At 43.6% G+C, this 21,454-nt stretch overlaps 1 protein-coding gene across 3 annotated transcripts in view; it reads right to left on the reverse strand.

Annotated features, from left to right (window-relative positions):
- MRTFB (myocardin related transcription factor B) overlaps positions 1 to 21,454 on the reverse strand; it is a 192,417-nt gene that overhangs the window by 54,422 nt on the left and 116,541 nt on the right. For all 3 annotated transcript variants that reach the window (XM_063934322.1, XM_063934321.1, XM_063934323.1), the window contains 4 exons: positions 14,972 to 15,088; positions 10,154 to 10,401; positions 8,997 to 9,144; positions 1,253 to 2,251 (listed from right to left, as the gene is read on the reverse strand). In XM_063934322.1, the coding sequence (XP_063790392.1) occupies positions 1,253 to 2,251; positions 8,997 to 9,144; positions 10,154 to 10,401; positions 14,972 to 15,088 (1,512 nt within the window). The remainder of the gene's footprint in view (positions 1 to 1,252; positions 2,252 to 8,996; positions 9,145 to 10,153; positions 10,402 to 14,971; positions 15,089 to 21,454) is intronic.

Below are 21,454 nucleotides of genomic sequence, written 5' to 3' on the forward strand. Positions count from 1 at the left end.
AATCTCACATTTCTCAGCTGTGCCTGTTGCCACGATGTATGTAAGTTTCATGAAGCATGGTTGCTTTCGCAAACTCGTTGTCTAACTGAATTGAGCCCTTAGTGTGGGTTCTGATTCAGTATTTCTGTTAATGTTACCGCTATGTAATTTATTTACCCTATTCAATTATTATTTATTTATTATTATGAGAGTAATACTTTATTTGATACAGTAAAATCCCAGGGTCAACTTGGTCAGGCAACTCACAAAATAAATAACTAAAATCACTCCCTTCTCAAGAAAACAAGAGATTCCTTGTTTCTCTAGATCATCTGGTGTGATAACATATTTTTTGGTACATTACCTCTACCTCTACTACAAGGTTTATAGTTGGCCCTGATTTACATGAACATGGATTCTTGTAAGCCAAAGGGAACCATATTTGTGTAACATGGGGCCAAGAGCAACAATGTGCAGTCATTAAGTCGACATTCAGAATGAGCGACTGCATAGACATTATGTCGGCATTGTGAATGATGACAGTCACAATGTCATCATTAAAGGCTTAGGGTTGGCTTTAGGTTTAGGCTTCAGTTAGGGCTCTTACAGTAGATAAACATTATGACATCTATTGACACAACTTTGGCCATGTCGACATAACACCTGTGTTGACATTCAGACCAAATCAACATTCTGGTGTCAACATATTGTATCACACCCAAGAGCAGAACAACATAATAGTTATAATTCACACTCTAAACTAGAAGTATACATATACTAGAAGTCAATAATTATTTTCAAGATATAAAGGACAGTATTCAACTGAAGTCGGAACTGCCATCTAGTCGGAAAACACGTGGATCGGCGGATTAGCCGCGGATCCACGTGTTTTGTCGGATTTGTGGCCAAATCAGACAGGTTTTAGTCCCATTTTCGACAATGTCAATCCGACTTTAAAAAAAAATCGGATCGCGTTGTCAAAAACGGGCAAAACCAGTCGGATTTGACCGCAAACTGAATACTGCATTGTCGGATCCTCTCCTTCGGAGAGTATACGACATGCATTGAATTGAATAGACCCCAAAGTGATTTTATATGAGTAACAGAAATTTCCTGCCAATGAATAATGATGAGGGCACTACATTTTATGTTCAAAGTTGCAAACAATGTGTATGAGAATTACAGGATACCTTCTTCACCAAGCATTACTACAGTACATTGTATATGATTAATGTGAGAACCCGTGTACAATATGACAATACTAATGACACACCTGCACCATGGACAGCTGCATTGCATTGGTAGTCTGGATAGAGACAGGAAGCAGGATCTGGGCCGTTGGTGTGGTTAGTAGTGCCTGGGGCTGAGTCACCACTGTCGCTTGTGGTGGTCTTTGAGATGTCACATAAAATTGCTGGATAATGTTTTGATGCTCAGGATTAGCTAAAGGAACTTCATGCTTGATGACAACAGCATTGTTGGCAATAATACTCTGGCCACCAGTAGTTACTGTGGGCTGTCCTATCAAATGCCCACTCAGAATGGTCTGGGTATTATTCTGGCAGTCAGACATTGAGTTCTCCTCTTTAATGTTTGCACTAAAAAGCTTCTGATCCATGTTTAACAGAATATTAGAACACGGCTGTTGCTGCTGCCCACGTTTCTCTACTTCCAGCTGCATCTTCAGCACCTCCACAAGCTTCTGCTCTTGTTCCAACTTCCGTTTCAGCTCCTCAATCTGCTTTTCCTTTTCTTGAAGCTTGCGGTCCTTTTCTGCAGCATCCAAATCTATGCTTGTAGTGCTTGCGCTAGCTGCTCCCATGCTGTCCTCATTTAAATTCATCTTTATAGGTGAAGTGTTCATGAACTGGGATGGCGACATCATGGTCATAATCTCTGCAAAAGTGTCCGTCATATTAGTGTCTTCAGTGCTAAAGTTGGATTGCTCGGAAGGGGTTGGAGACATAGGTAGTGGAGAGTTAATGGGATCCAAATGCATCTGGTTGCTCCCATTTGCAGGGGATGTTACGTCTGTATTAAAAGTGGGTGCGGAGTTATTTACAGTAGCTGTGGTATATGTCGCTGTAGTGTCTTCTGCCGCAACACTACAGGAAGCCGTAGTCGTGGCAGTGGTGGTCACAATTGTGGCACTGGTCACACTAACACCATTATTGTTTAAATCCTGGTAAGGTTTTAAACGTTCAATAAGATCTGTTTTTGTGCCAGATACTGGCAAGCCTCTCAGTTTCAATTCCATTTTAAGTTCTGCAACCTGCAATGCAAAACAGTAATGAGTCAGTAAACAGGATGAGCTTGTTTGTCTACAAAAATGTATTCTATGCTAATGCTTTTGTTATCCCTAAATATCCTTAGTCGCATACTGTGTGCGTGCCCTCTATAATCAGCACTCAGCAGAAATATTCCACCTCATTTACATTCAGCTACTGACTGCAACAATGAATTCTGGCTACAGTTACTCTTGAGTGATAGGTGATTGTATTATGTGTAAACCCAATTTAATTTAGCCATAGCAACCACAAAAATATACAAGGGTGCAGTAGACTATGACGTTCGGACCACTCTGACACTGCCTGACAAGTTGCTAAAAATCTTTTCCTGTGTTGCTCCAAAGAAGTCATGTTCGCGAACACTTAATATACCCTGTAGATTGTAAAACCATGTAATATAATCACCCAAATGACAGAAAAGGTCATTTGCAGATCTCCAATTGGCACAATGTATAGGTCTCTAGCTGTGAGGTGTAGTTAGACAGAACCCCAGTGAGTTGCTGACTGCTTAACCCCTTCAGGACCATGTGTATTTGCCTCAGGTGACCAGAGCAAATTTCACATTTTCTCTACAAGTCCCTTTCACTAGGGGGGTGGGTGAGTAGGGTGCATCATAGTGGACAATTTTTAATTTTATTAATAGAGGAAACATTGGGAAATAAAACACACATTGCCATAGCTTCACCCTTTGCAATCTCTAGACAGATAACTGAACTCAAAGAATAAAATTATTAGGTAAATCCTTTTCTCATAGTCCGTACTGGGGTTCCATTAGTACAATGGGGTATAGACGGGTCCACTAGGAGCCATGGGCACTTTAAGAATTTGATAGTGTGGGCTGGCTCCTCCCTCTATGCCCCTCTTACCAGACTCAGTCTAGGAAACTGTGCCCGAGGAGACGGACATACTTTGAGAGAAGGATATAAAGGATAGTGGTGAGATTCCGAACCAGCACACACAAACCAGAGGAAAGCTATGCTAACTCAACTTTAAACAGGAACAGAAACAGCTCAATCAGCAATACTTAACCATGTAACAGTGCAGGAAGAAACAAAGCACTGGGCGAGCGGCCGGCCCAGTATCCTCTACGGACTACGAGAAAAGGATTTACCGGTAGGTAATTCAAATCCTATTTTCTCTTACATCCTAGAGGATACTGGGGTTCCATTTAATACCATGGGGATGTACCAAAGCTCCCAAACCGGGTGGGAGAGTGCTGAGGTTCCCGCAGAACTAATTGACCAAACTGAAAGTCCTCAGAGGCCAAAGTATCAAACTTGTAGAACTTAGCAAACGTGTTCGAACCAGACCAAGAATCCGCTCGGCAGAGCTGTAAAGCAGAGACACCCCGGGCTGTCGCCCAGGAAGAACCCACCGACCTAGTAGATTGGGCCTGTGCCGTGGAATAAGTATGCTGGATTGTGAGCCTGATCCAGCGTGCAATTGTCTGCTTTGAAGCAGGACACCCAAATTTATTGGGATCATAGAGAACAAACAGCTAGTCTGATTACCTGTGACGAGCTGTACTCTTTACGTATACCTTCAAAGCCCTCAAAACATCCAAAGACTTTGAGGTAGCAGAGGTGTCGGTGATAACAATGTGAAATGCAGACACCACTTTAGGAAGAAATTGCTGACGAGTTCTGAGTTCAGCTCTGTCCTCATGAAAAATTAAATAGGGGCTCTTGTGAGACAAAGCCCCCAGCTCCGACACACATCTTGCTGAAGCCAATATCAACAGTGTGAGGGTCTTCTACGTAAAATATTTTATGTCCACCTCCTGTAACGGATCAAACCATTCCGATTGGAGGAACTGCAACACCAAATTAAGATCCCAAGGTGCAGTGGTAGGCACAAAGGGAGGCTGGATGTTTAGAACACCTTTCAAAAATGTCTGGACCTCAGGGAGAGAAGCCAATTGTTTTTGAAAGAAAATGGACAATGCCGAAATCACACCTGGCTGCAGAAAAAGCAGGAAACGTCCCAGATGGAATTCCACTGCAGAAAAATGTCTGCTCTCACACCAAGAGACGTATTTCTTCGAAATACGGTGGTAATGTTTATATGTTACCCCCTCCCTGGCTTGGATCATAGTCGGGATAACTTTGTTAGGGATCCCTCTTCTGGCTAGAATTAGCCGTTCAATTCCCATGTCGTCAAACGTAGCCACGGTAAGTCCTGATAGACAAACGGGCCCTGTTGCAGAAGATCCTTGCGAAGAGGTAGAGGCCACGGATCTTCGAGGAGCATCTACAGAAGGTCCGCGTACCAGGCCCTTCTTGGCCAGTCCGGATAAATGAGAATTGCATGAATCTTTTCCCTTTTTATTCTTTTTAGAATTCTTGGGATCAGAGGAAGTGGAGGAAACATGTACACCATCTGATAGACCCATGGAGTCGTCAGAGCGTCTACAGCCACTGCCTGTGGGTCTCTTGACCTGGAACAATACCGCTTGAGCTTCTTGTTGAGACAAGAGGCCATCATGGCAATTTGTGGATATCCCCATCGACGTGTCAAGCACCTGAACACTTACGGGTGAAGGCCCCACTCCCCCATGTGCAGGTCGTGTCTGCTGAGGAAGTCTGCTTCCCAGTTGTCTACTCCCAGAATGAAGACTGCTGACAACGCCACAGCGTTTTTTTCTGCCCAGAGGAGAATTCTTGACTCCTCTGACATTGCTGCTCTGCTTTTCATTCTGCCCTGTCGGTTTATGTACGTCACTGCCGTCACATTGTCCGACTGGACTTGAATGGCCCGATCTTGAAGAAGATGTGAGACCTGCAGAAGGGCGTTGTATATTGCCCCGAGTTCCAGAATGTTGATTGGAAGGATGACTTCCTGACTTGACCATCTTCCTTGAAACTGCACCCCTTGGGTGACTGCTCCCCAACCTCTGAGGCTTGCATCCGTCGTTAACAGGATTCAGTCCTGAATTCCGAACCTCCGACCCTCGATGAGGTGAGGAATCTGTAGCCACCACAGAAGGGAGATCATGGCTTTTGGCGACAGACGGATCCTCTGGTGCATGTGAAGATGCGATCCGGACCATTTGTCCAACAGATCAAGCTGGAAAGGTCTTGCGTGAAACCTTCCATATTGAAGCGCCTCGTAAGAGGCCACCATTTTCCCCAGAAGGCAAATGAATAGATGTACCGATATCCGGGTTGGCTTCAGGACATCCTGAACCATCGACTGGATTACCAATGCCTTTTCCAACGGAACACTTTCTGCGACTTCGTGTCCAGTATAATTCCCAGGAATGGGAGCCTCCGTGTTGGCTCTAGGTGAGATTTCGGAAGGTTCAGAATCCACCCGTGATCCTGGAAAAGTTTGGTTGAGAGACCAATGCTGTCCAGCAACCTCTCCCTGGATGGCACCTTTATCAGAAGATCGTCCAGGTACGGAATTATATTCACTCCCTGTTTGCGGAGTATAAACATATTCTCTGCCATCACTTTGGTGAATACCCTCGGTTCCATGGAGAGACCAAATGGCAGGGCCTGGAACTGGTAGTGATAGTCCTGCAGTGCAAGCTGTAGATAAGCATGATGAGGCGGCCAGATCGAAATGTGAAGGTACACATCCTTGATATCCCGAGACACTAGGAATTCCTCTTCCTCCAGACCTGAGATCACCGCTCTCAGAGACTCCATCTTGAACTTGAACACTCTTAAGGACGGGTTCAAGGACTTGAGGTCCAGAATCGGCCATACCGAACCGTCCGGTTTCGGTACTACAAACAAGTTGGAATAGTACCCCTTGTTTTGCAGATGAGGTGGAACTGGAACAATGACTTGAGTCTGTACCAGTTTTTGGATGGCATGCTGTAAAGTTATACTTGCCTCTTGTGAAGCTGGTAAGCCTGATTTGAAGAATCTGTGAGGTGGGAGCTCTTGGAACTCCAGTCTGAAGTCCTGGGAAATAAGATCTATGACCCAGGGATCCCGGTACGAACTTGGCCAGATGTGACTGAAGAATTTTAGTTGGGCTCCCACCTGACAGCCCTTCAGGCATCGCAGTCCACCGTCATGCTGAAGGGTTTGAGGAAGCAGAGCCTGAGCCCTGCTCCTGAGCACCTGCAGTTGCTGGTTTGCGTGGTTTACCTCTTGCACTTCTGGAGGCCGTAGAAGCACCTCTGCATTTGCCCTTAAACTTGGCCGTCCGAAAGGACTGTAAATTTGAAGCTGAATAAGCTTTCCTGGTTGGGGGAGCTGCGGAAGGAAGATATGTAGACTTACCAGCAGTAGCTTTGGAGATCCTTTTGTCTAGTTCATCTCCAAACAATGCCTCTCCTGTAAATGGTAGGCCTTCCACGCCTTTCCTGGAGTCCGCATCAGCAGTCCACTGGCGTAGTGACTGAGGACTTCTTTTTTACATTAAGATAAGATTCCTCACACTCCTCTGACACCTTATCAGGAATTTGCAGAACATCTCTTATAGCCTCTATAAGAGCCTCTATTCCCTGTGACAGAGTGGTATTCCTCCCCCCCCCCCCCCCCAAATCCACCTCACCCTCCTCCATGTCCGACCCGTCAGCTTCAGAGTCAGACTGCAGGATATGAGCCAGAGATCGTTTTTGCGGAAAAATAGGAGGGGATTGAGACGCTGGTTTGGGGACTGAGTCTCTATTCTTAAACTCATCCACAGTCTGTCTTAAGTATTGTGTCTCTTTCTCATTGCGGGTTAATTTCGTAAAAATATTTGAGATCATTCCCATTCTGGTTCAGCCCCGCTATTCCGGGAAGGTACCCAGTAGTGAGCTCCCTGGTAAAGAGGAACACTCCGCTGTACAAGAAACACACACTTTGCCTGACATAATGTAAATGTGACAGCAAGCACACACACACAGGAAAAGGTTAAGCACAATTAACCCACAAAGAGCCCTCAGGGAGTTATTTGGAGCCAGCCCCCACTGCACCCTTATCGCTAATGCCAAACTTAGCCGGGTCGCAGACTAAGTACCCTGATATGGGACTTAGTACACTAATAATTGCTCCTCCCCTGCTATGACCCCTTGGTACCGCTGAGGTAACCTGGAGTCTCTCCGGAGGAGCTACGCGTCCCTGTCAGTCAGCGTCTGTGTCCACTGCAGAGGTAAAATGGCGCTGTTGAGCTGCTGGATCCGCCCCTTCAATGATGCGCAGTCTTCCCGCTTTTTTTATACTGGCTGAGGTAATCTGGTGCTTAAAATGGAGAGAAAACCGTTTAAAGGCTGTTTTTGCCAATGTGGGTACTGTGTACAGTATACCGAGACGCAGCTGTGTACTGTGTCTGGAGTCACATTCCGTCCCGGTTAGAAGCCGTGCGTCTCCGTACCCTCATGCCGCCATAATGGGCGGCACCCCGCTAACCGGGACACCGGCTTAGTACTCACCACTCTTCATTCTTCTGGCTCTGTTAGGGGTGGCGGCGTGCTGAGGGAATGTATGCTTGCCGTGGTGGGGCTTGTGAATAGTTCCCTCAGGAGCTCAGTGTCCTGCCAGCGGGGAATGGGACCATTAACCCTTCAAGAGGTTGGGCAGTTCCCCCTCCTAAGTCCCACGAAGCAGGCAGGCTGGTGCCAACCAGCCCTGCCTGAAAATAAGAAACATATAAAATAAATGCAGAAAACGCTTCAGGAGCTTCCATAAGCATGACCGGCTCCTCTGGGCACATTTACTAACCCGAGTCTGGTAGGAGGGGCATAGAGGGAGGAGCCAGCCCACACTATCAAATTCTAAAAGTGCCCATGGATCCTAGTGGACCCGTCTATACCCCATGGTACTAAATGGAACCCCAGTATCCTCTAGGACGTAAGAGAAATATAGCTATATATTTATTGAAAGACTTGTTTTTAAAGAGATATGTGTAATTTGTTAAAGAATACAATGAGGGAGTGAAGTCAGGGATGTATAATCATTGTGCTTTAAAAACAGAGAGGGTGTATAAATGGGTTGCGTGCGGAATGCTGGCAGTTGGGATGACAATCAGAATTCCGATTGTGGGAATACCAACAGAAAAAGGTAAGTATACTTACTTTCCCCCAATGCCCCCTAACTCTCCCTTCCTGCATGCCTAATTCTAACTCCCCCCACCCCTTCAGCCTAACCATAACCCTCCCTGGTGATGCCTAAACCTAACCTCCCCTGCCCGCAGCCTAAACCTAACCCTGCCCCCCAAACCCTAACCCTCCCTGGGGGGCCTAAAACTAAACCCCCCTCCCCGCAGCCTACCCTAAGCCTCCCCCCACCCCCGCGGCTTATTTCTCCGATGCCTCGGCAGGGTCTTGTTCGGAATCCCGGGTGTTGGGATGCCGGTGTGGGATTGTGATCCCTGATGGGATGCCGGCGTCATCATTCTGATCAGTGTGGGGATTCCAAAAGTTGGTATTTAGGCTGCCGGGAACCGGAATGACGATATCCTCACTGGGTCCCATATAAATAAACCGCATTCGGGGTCCCCTGTCCTCTTTGGAAACCCTGGCTATGACTAATGATCACTGAGCAAAAGAAAAAAGTACAGCTGGGGAATCCACCGTTATGCCCTGTTCCACTACAGGGTTAAAGAGTAAGTCTAGCCTGTAACCTGTATTTTTCCTGTAACTGTTCTGTGGAATATTACTCAAGAATATCTGTGTAGAAAACCGCATTCTATGCTAATTACATTTATTAGCATGAAAGCACATATTACATATTATTAATATTACACAGTATTATGTATTGTACATACAGTAATCTATTGCATTATTACCTTCATATCATCCAGATTGGAAGGTAGTGGTCCTGCTTTTCTGAACTGGATGCTGTTCTGTTTGTTGATGAAGCTCTGAGCTGAGGGAATGCTGTTATTCACATTGCTAGTTACAGTGTTTCCATTGTTTGGTTTGTCATTCAGTGACCTTGAGAAAAAGAACTAGAACTGTGAAGACCAATTTACCATGTCCCATTCTGTACAGTAGAAGTTGGGTATGTCAGTACAATTTCAGCCACATAAAACTGCACACAAGACACACAACTAAATTATCTTCACATAGTACATGGTAATCTGTGTAGAAGTATGGCGATTGTATTTCTGCCACTAACTGCTTCATAAATCACTAAGTGGATATATGGAAGAACCTCATTTCCATTGTGTTATTTCACTGTGCCAGAACATGGTGCACGCTATACTGATAGCACTGTCACACTCAGTTATGGGTGTTCTGACCTTAGAAGCATTGTGGTCACAGTGGAGCAAAATCTTTAATCATGTTATGTTTTTTAATTTTTATTTTAACAGTTTCACATTACTTTTTACAATTGTAATCTTACTGTGCCTATTAGGTGCGAGTAAAAACATCTGTGTACACAGCAAAACCAACTGCATTACTATGTTGCTTATCACAACAGTGACATATAGTGGTCATTATTTGGTGTAGAACAGACAGGTTTTGCTGCAGCTCCTTGAATAAGTCCCCCGAGCATTAGAAACAACTTATATTTACTCTAGATAAAAAGTAGAGAGGAAGAAATGTGTTACTCAGTGCTATTATTAAGATAACCCAGAAAACAGTACCAAACATGAGCTTTATATTAGAGGTTGTCCACTTTTTACACATCGTACAGCACAGTGTATAAAGAGTGGGTTAAGGTAATGTTAAGGTGCCTAAAAAGCACTTGTTTTACAAAAACAATACTGAGGAACTAAATGGTTCCCAAAAGTAGTCCTCAAGATACCACAACAATCCAGGTTTAAAAGGATATGCCTGCTTAGGAACAGGTGACTTAATTAGTACCTCTGTCAGTTGGACTATACAAGCAGGATATCCCTAAAACCTGGATTGTTTGGGTGCCTTGAGGACCAAGTTTGGGAACCTCTGCCATATTGTTATCTGCAGGGAACTGTCTGGAGAGTAGAAATGTCCCTACTTGAGTGGTGCAGGTAGGATGGTCTGGTAGTTGTAGTGCTGATGTTGCTGGCTCAGGATCTGGAGCTGAAGGAAGAGCTGCTGCTGTTGCAGGAGACGGGCATAATTGGAATCCATTTCAGGCTCAATCTTCTCCCCTTTCTGGTCGGGTGGAATATACTGGTGATATTTTAATTTTTTCACCCGTGGTTTGGGCTCCTTCGACTTTTTGCTGCGTGGCTTGTCACTTGCATTCTTCGGCTGACTTTGCTGTTTGTAAAACCAGGGGACACAGGTTAATTCTAGATCACACAGCACATATGATAAAACCAGTATATAAAGAGCATTCTACTAGCGGTTATTTCCTGTGTTCAGGATTGGTTTTTGGTTCAAAAATTCCCGTGGTTCCCAAACTTTTTAGAATCACGGCGCCCTAAACTATCAGAATCTTTTTCAAGGCCAAATGTTTCCTATGGTAAAATTTTTAAAAAACGTATTAAATTAAGTGAATTGTGTTTATATGTTGTCCTTAAGTTCAGGGACAGGATTCACTTCTGTTTGTCCACATATTTTATGATGGGAAGCCACAAACACTGGATTTGCCTATTACATTGACCATAAATAGTTTTAATTGGTCCTGGACCACCAAGCCAGGGCAACCCTGCAAGTGCCACGGCACGTAGTTTGGGAACCACTGCACTGGATCAATGGATCCACAGCAGATCTTGTCAAGGTTACCACTGCCATTGATTACAGAGCTACGGTTGTTCTATAGTGAACTCCAGTCAAAGTTGAGCTCATTTGAAAGCGAAACATTAAGAGGGCCATACACACTAGAAAACTTGAAAGATGAACAATTTAGAAGATAAGCGATCTCCCATAAACTCCCTGACAAACGATATTGAGTGTACACACTGAGCGATTTTACAAACGATCTGAACGTCGAACGATCTTCTCTGCTAGGATTGAGCTGCATGCATGGAAGACGGACGACCTGCTTTAAACAAGCACTAGAGCACGCAACTTTGGCTGTGTACACATTACAGACGCTTTGAATGATACATTGTTCAAAACTGTCGTTATCACTCAAATCGCTGGAAGAAATATTCTAGTGTGTATGGGCCTTTAGTCTTGTAACCAATAGCAGCAATGTAATTGCAGTCAAAAGATGATGCAGATGGCAACTATTGGTCATTGTCAGACTGCATTAACAATGACAACTGCATGCCAAATGGCAGGATCTCATCCAATATCACATCTTATAAGTGTAACCAAATTGGATTTGTATTCATACTGATACTTGTTTGTAGCAGCAGGATTATTGTGTGTGTATACAAAGGAAAAAACCTGCAGTCATAGAACTTCAGCAAGGCGGATCGCAGCCAATTCACTGCTACAAGTACAGCATCTGTATGAGCTGAAAGACATTCATGCACACGCCATCTACTGTTGATGCTGTGGGGTTATTATAGCAATAAATGGTCTGTTCTTAGTCGTGCTGCAGTCCTAGGAGTAGTTTTTTTCTTTCTATGCAGACTTGCTATGGGATTATTGTTAGAGGTCCTGTATTTCCAGTGTGCACCTTAGCAGGAAAAGCCTCAAAGCTTTGAGAAGAGCATTGGTAGTAGACTCATTGCCTTATTCTGTGCAAAGCTGCAATAGCTTCATGATTCGGTGTGGCCATCTGCTGTAATCCAAATACACGCTACCATATGGAACATATGATGTCAGCACACATATGATCCACTTGGAGATTTGTACGTGTCTGGCAAAGGAATGCTGCAGTTTCCCATCTGTCTCCTGTGCATCCTCCATTTGGGTCTTATATTATAGACATAATAAAGTACAGTACATATCGTAGTTTTTAATCAGTACCACAAAAAATAGTAATTCAAAAATATACCTGAAAACCAAGCCGTTACCAGCAACCCTATTTTTTTTTTAAACTCCATCTGTCATATTCACGGTTGACCAGAGATACGTCACTCACCATGTGACTAATTATTACTAGCAGGGGTGTACTGGCACAACATACATGACTGTCTAATGCAACTGTAGTCATTACCATCACCCCTTACAAAATGTATGGCACATACAGAATACTGCATAAGAACTGCACCATAATTATCAAAAGACGTAAGAATGGACTGTACAGTACACACTATTTATTCACATGTATGCATATATTATATTCCATCTATGAGTTATTTATATGCACTCCTACTGTTACATCTATAGTATTCGTGCATTACATACACAAACACCATATTTTCTATACAGTACACACACAACTCTTTTATTGTGACCTTCCACTGCTGTGGTTATCAGGAATGTAGGATCCTCGTGTCATGCCTGGGCCATTTCATCTCTGCGTCAACGGTTAATGAGCATCGTCAAGGGTGTGGAACTGATGAAGCGTTTAGAGCCCATGTATTGATAATGCTGCCTTGACAGCAGGAATGAGGTTTTAGTGAACTGCTAGGATTTCAGGAAATTGAAAACCTGCGGCTCTGTCAGCTGGAGGCTTGATCCATAAAAAAGTAAGCTGATAAATGGTAAAATGTAATGTATTAATGAGACTGCAATGGCATAAATGAGCCGTCTGCACCATTAGTTATAGAGATGTGATAGAGCATGCTGGTTCTCTCCTATGGCATGGTGAAAACAGTAGTAAAAAAAGACATTGCAAATCCATCTAGACTGTAAAGTAATGGGCTATCTTTTATTATGTCGCCAAAAATTTAAATTTTCTAACATCAATACAAGCAGTAAGCTGTACAGAAGAACAGAGCAACAGTCCCATACATGCATGTTACATGGGCAGGTAGCAAGCAAACTGTCACATGAAAACATTAATGGGGACACGTATCAAGCCTTCTAGAGAGTAGAGAGGCGGGCAATCACTTCTACCCGTACCTATTATTTTATAGAATGTACTTTATAAATGCTACCTATATGTTATATAAAGTATATATCTGTTAGTGCAGGACCATGTCCAAGAGATGGTTTGTAAAGTATAGCCTTGGAAAAACCAATCATTCTATATTTTTCCATAGTATTTAACCACAGGGAGGCACAGTTCTTAAGAAGTGATTTCAGATCAGCAGAAAAAGCAATTCCACTCATTTAATACGTTATAACTATATACTTAAATAGCAATTTGTGCCCCATCCTCAGAATCATGTATTCTCATACTATATATAATATATACAATTATACCCCCCTTACTGCCACCCAAGATTAATTACTGCAATGTATCAGAGAAGCTTCATGCTGTACATAAAAATAAATCCATACAGATGTGTGCACATACATTTAGGCTCCCTGCACTTGAAATAGCCCTTCTAGTCACGCCAGGCGCTGCGTAATTTCGTGCAACTTTTTCCATTAAAATGCGTCTTGTTTGCAAAATGATGTGGATGGGACACATGAGCAGCCCATGCGGATTAAAATTATATGCAGCATGCCTATATTCTATGTGCGACCCTGGCTGTATCTGCATATGAAGTGCTACACTATAGTGTTTTCCTACAAAACACTGTAAAGTACCATTTCGTATGCAGTTACAGCCACAAACACACACATATAATTTTTATCTGCAGAGTCTACTTGGCGTCTTATTCGCATAGCGATGGGAATAAAACACATTTTCAGCAAAAAAAGACACCCAAAACCAACAGAGTTGCACGGGGCCTGTCAGCTCACGCACGCCAGACATCTCCCGCTGTGTGGCGTATTTAGGCTAGATGTATGAGGATACATCTGTATGAACAAATATCTTGTTCTATTTATCTTAGTCACTATAGTTCGGCTATATAAATACTGTTTTCCTGCCAGCAGCAAGTGTTACATTTATTTTCTCCCACTGAAGGCGGCTAAAGTGTTTTAGACATTCACTGTCCTTCAACCTTTAAGGCAGGAACAATAAGCTTTATTTTAAACTTCTCTTGTGCATTAAGCTAGGACCACATGAAGGACAGAGGTGACGCCTGAAATCCATTATTGGTCATGTTTTCACAAAAGTAATTCAATAACTAGCTTTCAAGATTTTTGCCATGGAAACACAATGAGCAGTTACCTATTATATGTATAAACATGTAAGCTTTCAGCGAACACAAAGCGACAGCATAGTTTAATACTGAAAAATTGCTCCACATAAGCTTCACCAACATTGGTACTGTAATTAGGTGAGGTAGGGAATTACGAAAACATAAAGCAGATCATGTACAACATCAAATATAGTAGTCAACGGGGCCTAGACAGTCATTATGGGGGGTATTCAATTAGCTCCTGTAATCTCAGGGCTATTAAATTCGCCCCCCTGTTTATTCAATTGCGGCCCATTTTCGTCAATTTTGATACATTTTCGCCAATGCATTTTCACCTTTTTTTTTGTGTGTAAAAGCATTAGCGAAAAATGCCTCAAAATCGACTAAAACGGCCCGCGTTTTCATGGCGCAGGTGAGAAAACATGTACATTCGCTCATGCTGAATTCTTCGTCCATGTTACTGAATAGGGCGAATCCCCATTCAGCCTAAAAAATAGCGAAAAGTCCAGTTTTTCCGCTAATTGAATACCCCCCTATCTTGTTTAATAAATTGCTTTAGTTGATACTGCCATGCTTTTGCAGACTATCCACAAATGTTTAAGTGTGTGTTTTATGGATATGCATTTGACTACTTCACATTTTTAAAATAAGCAACAGATGGTAGACTAAGTATGGACAGACAGACAGACAGAATAATTAAGCACAAAAGGTGGTGCATTATCATGTAAAAGTTGAATATACTAAGCACAAACATACAGACACAATTGGTATATGGCAGGATTAATATTTACCTTTACCAGTGTTGGCCCAGGTTTCAAGACAACAGTGGGTGCTGGGGGGCGCGTAGTAGGATCGGCAGCTGGGAGAGGTTTAAAGAACTCAGGCAGTGGTGAATTTAGTGCTTGGCACTGCAAGGAAAAATACAGTTTTAAAACCAACTATCTAACACAATAAAGTCGCTTGGGCCTTATCATATCATTTCACACATGATTTAATAATGTGCTGTCTCTGTGTTCTTAAGCTATTCACATGCTAGCCAAGCTTGATGATTTTATAAATGACACCTAACTTAACAGTGAAAATGGTTTTGTTTACAAAACTCTGGTGAACTTAAACTGTTATGGAGACTTCTGCAAACAGCCGCTATAAATCTTGATCGTGAAAATACTGGATGTGAGTGTGAGGTCTAAAAAATATAGACAGACTACGTAGATGTACAGTAATTAACCCTTTATCACATAGGCATTATTCAGACTCTGACAATACAGTTTAATAATGTCCTAGCTCAGGCGATTATAGTATGATTAACGCTCAACATTCTAAGATATAAATTTGTTCTTTCTAGTTTACCCTTGTTAAGAGAAATTAGGATCCAAACATTAAACAGAAATGGTTACACAATGCCCCATGCATCATTTTATTTAAAGTCAACCTCTTTACATCATACATTTTTTGTTCAAGTCTATTACTGTCGATGAATATCGCAAGAGAAACTGGATTAATTTTTTGTTTTCATTTCACTTTGAAGATGTGACACTTGAAATTCAATTAGTGTTTTTCTAATATCCTCTCAATAAATGTGCAACGCCCACTACACACACACACACACACACACACAAATATACAATGTAGAAAATAAAACGGCTTATAACAGTAAGCATAACAAAGTACAATGCTAAATGAGACCAAAACAGGACATAAGCACACACCCAACAATAATGTTCATAACTAGACTAAGAACTTGCATAGAGCCATTAATTAACAGCACATCTTTGTAGTTTCTGCACTAATCCATGTAATAGTACAAAGAGACCTGGCATAGTGTTGTCAGTATAAAGTTTGAGGCATGAAAGAGATCTCTTGGAAGCAGTAGGGGGGGTCTAAACGCTGTAGGGACAAGCTCTCCTGCTGCACTGGCACTGGGCCACTTTCTTTGTTAAAGGAAAGATTTCATCTTTGCCAACAGTTCACAGAACTAAAGGGAGGTTCCGTCAGGCACGTGTGCTGCGGCGAGCTACATTCCGAGGCTTTCATTTTTCAACTAACACAGCAATACTTATGGGAGCAACCCGAAATATATTTAGTCTAATTGCAAAGCAGGAAAGCTGCTTAGAGTCGAGCCCTGTTAATTTCCTGTGCCAGCATGATTTCTCCTCTTCAAAACATTAACCACTCTCTTCCATTTTCTCCTAAGTATGGATTGTTACCTTTGTCAATTTGCCTTTCTTAAGCTTCTCACAAAGTAAAACGCTTAGACAGGAAATTCGTATAAGAAAATAAAGTATGAAGGGAAATATCATCCGTGTCATTCAATGTCATTTTCTTTGTCAACTGCCTTAAACCAAAGCTTATTTAGTGACAACTGTACCAAGTGGGTTTTAATGTCTAACAACCTGTCAGACTATGGGGGAGATTTATCAAAGCTTGGAGAGAGATAATGCACCAACCAATCAGTTTTGAACTGTTATTTGTCAAACACAGCCTGTAAAGTGGCAGTTAGGCGCTGATTGGTTGGTACTGTATCTCTCTCCAAGGCTTGATACATCTCCCCCAATAGCTATTATGTCCTACAACAGTTTGGAAAACAAATAGAATTATCTGATTATAAATTGCAGGACATTACCCCATGTCATTAAGGGGTCTATTCATGAAGCAGTGAAAAGTGTGGAGAAGTGAGCCAGTGGAGAAGTTGCCTGCAGCAACAAATCAGTGTTGAGGTAATATTTCTAAAATGCATTCTATAAAATTAATTATACGTAGCAGCTGATTGGTTTCCATGGCAACTTCTCCACTTTTTACTACTTCATGAATAGACCCCTATATAAGACCAATAGTCTGTATTGTGTAAGTTCCCATGAAAGCAGTTTTAAAATTAATAAAAGTGAATTGTTAAAATCAGTGACTTGGGAAAAAAATAAAAAAGTAACTCAATATACAGTCTTGAGCAAAGATTTGCTTTCCATCTGAGGGCCTAATTCAGACTTGATCGCTCGCTAGGGATTTTTTGCACTGCTGCGAGCAGATAGTCGCCGCCCATAGAGGAGTGTATTTTTGCTTTGCAACTGTGCAAACGCATGTGCAGCCGAGCGGTACAAAAATGTTTTGTGTAGTTTCTGAGTTGCCCAGGACTTACTCAGCCACTGAGATCACTTCAGCCTGTCCGGGGCCGGAATGTACGTCAAACACCCGCCCTGCAAACGCTTGGACACACCTGCGTTTTTCCAACCACTCACCTTAATGTGCAAGTAACCTGCCATGTTTTCCTGTGTGTAGCGCATAAAACATTTTCTTTGCGGACACTGAAAAACTCACAACAATATAATTATTATTATATATAATTTAGTAGTTACCTAGTTTAGAGTAATAAGTGATGACAGCACCCATGAGAAAAAGTGCTTAACATCCATGATTTGTACCAGTATGCTGTGTATTTTTATCGTCTTTAAAGAAAACAAAGCCACCACTGGTACACTATATGGTAATTCACGTGAAATAATGGATGCATTTATAAACCTATCCATAAACAGCCTACAGATGTAGCAGCCATCGTCGTTGCCGCGATGCATACGCGCCCGTGATGGCATGATGTATTTCCTAATGATCGCGGATATGACTATTCGCAAGTGCTTATAAATGTGCGCATCGCATGCAAAACAGTTGCATCCGCGAATAGTCACAGGTGAGATCAGCCTGGCTACATCTGTACATTCTAGCTTGGAAATTTGGGACAAAATAGGCTACTTCACCCAGATCCACACAAACCATGCCCATTTTGGCTACAAACAATTCTCCGGTACGTTAACTGCAACTGCGGCCTTCCTTTACACAAATGGTGGGCAACAGGTAGAATCAGCAAGTAGAACCCCCCCCCCCCCCCCATATGATTCTTTTCTGAAGTGTAGAACTAAACCACAACTTGCACTTACAGTAGATTCCAATTATAGCAACACTGCTATGGCTAGTTACACTAACTACATACGGGTTCACTACGGCTGGCCGGCGGTCGGGCTCCCGGCGACCAGCATCCCGGCGCCGGGAGCCCGACCGCCGGCTTACCGACAGCTTGGCGAGCGCAAATGAGCCCCTTGCGGGCTCGCTGCGCTCGCCACGCTACGGGCACGGTGGCGCGCTACACTATTTTATTCTCCCTCTATGGGGGTCGTGGACCCCCACGAGGGAAAATAATTGTCGGTATTCCGGCTGTCGGGCTCCCGGCGCCGGTATACTGAGCGCCGGGAGCCCGACCGCCGGCAAACAGAAGACCACCCCTACATACTGAGATGAGCATCACAAAATGTTTCTTTCCATTGATAAGACATGGTCCAGTGTTCAGAAAACACAGGTGAATGGAACCCAAGCCTAACCAACAGCGTGATTGTCAAGCTCTTTACCTGGTGATTTGAGTGTCAAATTAGTACAGGATAAGAAGCAGGACAATTCAAATAGCAAAGGTGATCTCATCTTTATAAGGACTATGGGGTAGATTTATTAAAATGTCCTTAAGGTTCTTTATTAGCAGTGCCCGCTTCACCGCATTATCGTGGTGAAGCGGGACCTCCTTTCGGGTGAATTTACTAACCCTAGCCTGTGCGTTATAGGCGCGCGTTATCACACCCCTCCGGTGATACACGTCCTCCAATAACATGAGCCCACTTCGTCCGCAGTCGCTGCTTCCGCGCATGCGCCGTCCAGCAACTCCCAGCGTGCAGTACGGGAGTAAAGCTGGCGCATGCGCGGATTGATTTTGTGGACGCCGGAGCTTGTGTAAACAAACAATAAAGTTTATTGACAAAGGGAAAAAAAAACAACAGAGGAACTGCTTTGCCAGCCGCAGCGCCGAATCTGGGCGGCGAAGAGAGAAAAGGTAGTAGAGACTAACGTTCGGGCACACCGAACGTTCTTAAGTAAGGGAGGTGATCGGTGCTCTATCTAACAGATAGAGGCGCCGAAAATGCAGCGGCAGCATACCGCCCCTGCTTACGATAGCGCTTCAACGGGATAATACATCAGGGGATGCGCTATCTGCGGCACATAACGTGTACAGATAGCACATTACCCCTTAAAGGATCATTGTCACCTGTAGGGGAAGGATTGTAAAAAACTTAATTAATAGGATCAATGCTCTCTTATATCAACAGAAGGAATAGGTCACTTAGGGTGCTGACCCATTTATAAGAATGCAACAAATGTGCCAGTAAGTCACAGACTCCAAGTGCAGTTCTAGGCTGAATATTGGTTCCGCCCATAAAATGTCTGTCTGTAATATGGGGGTTATTTCGAGTTGTTCGCTCGTTGCCAATTTTCGCTATGCTGCGATTTGTTGCTAAATGCGCATGGTACGCAGTGCTCATGCGCTTAGTTATTTAACTAAAAACTTAGCAGTTTTGCTGTTGTTCGCGTGGCGCTTTTCAGTCGCACTGCTGATCGGTGAGTGACAGGAAAGGGGCTTTTCTGGGTGGTAACTGAGCGTTTTCCGGGTGTGTGCTAAAAAGCGTGTCAGGGAAAAACGCGGGAGTGTCCGGAGAAACGGGGGAGTGCCTGGCCGAACGCAGGGCGTTTGTGACGTCAAACCAGGAACTAAACGGACCGAGCTGATCGCAATCTAGGAGTAGGTCTGGAGCTACTCAGAAACTGCAAGAAAATATTTAGTAGCAGTTCTGCTAATCTTTCATTCGCTATTCTGCTAAGCTAAGATACACTCCCAGAGGGCGGCGGCCTAGCGTTCGCAATGCTGCTAAAAACAGCTAGCGAGCGAACAACTCGGAATGACCACCTATGTGTGGGCAGCAGGTCCAAGTTAAAGCACAGGGTACACATTAAAGCACAGGGTACACATATCATGGCCTATTCATTATACTCTACAAATTGGTCATGTGTGTGACCATGAGGTCACTGAGCTTTTAAATTAGATAAGAAGTCGCAGTGAATTGTATAAAGTTTAAAATTATATAAATAATTTTCACAGACATTCCAAGGGAGATATTTCTTGCAAATGACACATCGAAGCAAAACACATAATGCACCTAATTAATCCCTTGGAGTACATTACGATTTATTAATTCTAAAGACCAAAAACACAGAGGTCTGCTTAAGGCTCCCTTGCTAGAAGTCTCACACATCATTGATGGTTTGTGTGTTTATTATTCTAATTAAAATGAGATTGGAGCACATTCCAGACCTGTTACTGGCAGACAGTGAGCTTTAAATGCTAGACTGCAGGTCTACTATAACATTAACATATTGAGCCCATATCTTATATTAATACAAGGATTGGTGTTATTTATTGACCCTCATTCTATGCATACTAATGATCACCTTGCATTCACTTTCCCCGTATGTGCCGCCTATTAAATCATAAAGACTGACACATGTAGCAGAAGATAGTATATTGGGGGTCATTCTGACCCGTTCGCTCGCTGCTTTTTATCGCAGCCGAGCGAACGGGCACGGGAACGGGTACCCACTGCGCATGTGCCGGCGCCGTAGTGCGCCGGCACATGCCAGACGGCCGAAGGCCGTAGCTGGGCTGCGATCGCCTCCGCCTGATTGACAGGCAGAGGCGGTCGCTAGGCGGAAGGGGGCGGAACGTCTGTGTTTGGCCGCCATTTCGTGGACGCGGTCCGGCCAACGCAGGCGTGGCCGTACTGTGTGGGGGGCGAGCTGCAGCGGCCGCTGCGGGCCGTGGAGCGATGAGTAGCTAAAGCTGCGCTGGTAGGGAGCTACTCCTGAAGTGCAAAGGCAACGCCGCTGTGAGATGCCTTTGCACTTCTGCGGGGGGGAGGCACTGACATGCGGGGCGGATTAGCCCTGTGCAGGGCGTCCCCCCGCATGTCAGTGTGAATGATCGTAGCTGTGCTAAATTTAGCACAGCTACGATCATCTCGGAATGAGGGCCATTGTGTACTGGAGTACTGCAGTATCAGTGTTGCCCACATGCCTAGTATAATATTCTGAAGCACACATTCCTTTGTTTACCCTGAAGATACAACAGCCCCTCTTTCCCTTTAAAAGGACCAATTATCATGAGGTATTCTGATGGTTCCCGTGCCTAAGTGGCATATTTTTATTGGCCTCTATTATAATCACAATCATAAACTACTGTAATAAGTCCCTACTGTCTACTATTATGTATCCTTGTATATTTACTAGTGGACCCTGCATACCCCAGCCTTGGGCTTCTTAAGGCCCGTACACACTGGTCGATATATCGGCCGTTCTCTTGAACGGCCGATATATCGCGGGACCGTCGGCCAGTGTGTACAGCCGATACGTCT

The sequence above is a fragment of the Pseudophryne corroboree genome, chromosome 7 (assembly GCF_028390025.1).
Source record: "Pseudophryne corroboree isolate aPseCor3 chromosome 7, aPseCor3.hap2, whole genome shotgun sequence".
Lineage (NCBI taxonomy): Eukaryota > Metazoa > Chordata > Amphibia > Anura > Myobatrachidae > Pseudophryne > Pseudophryne corroboree.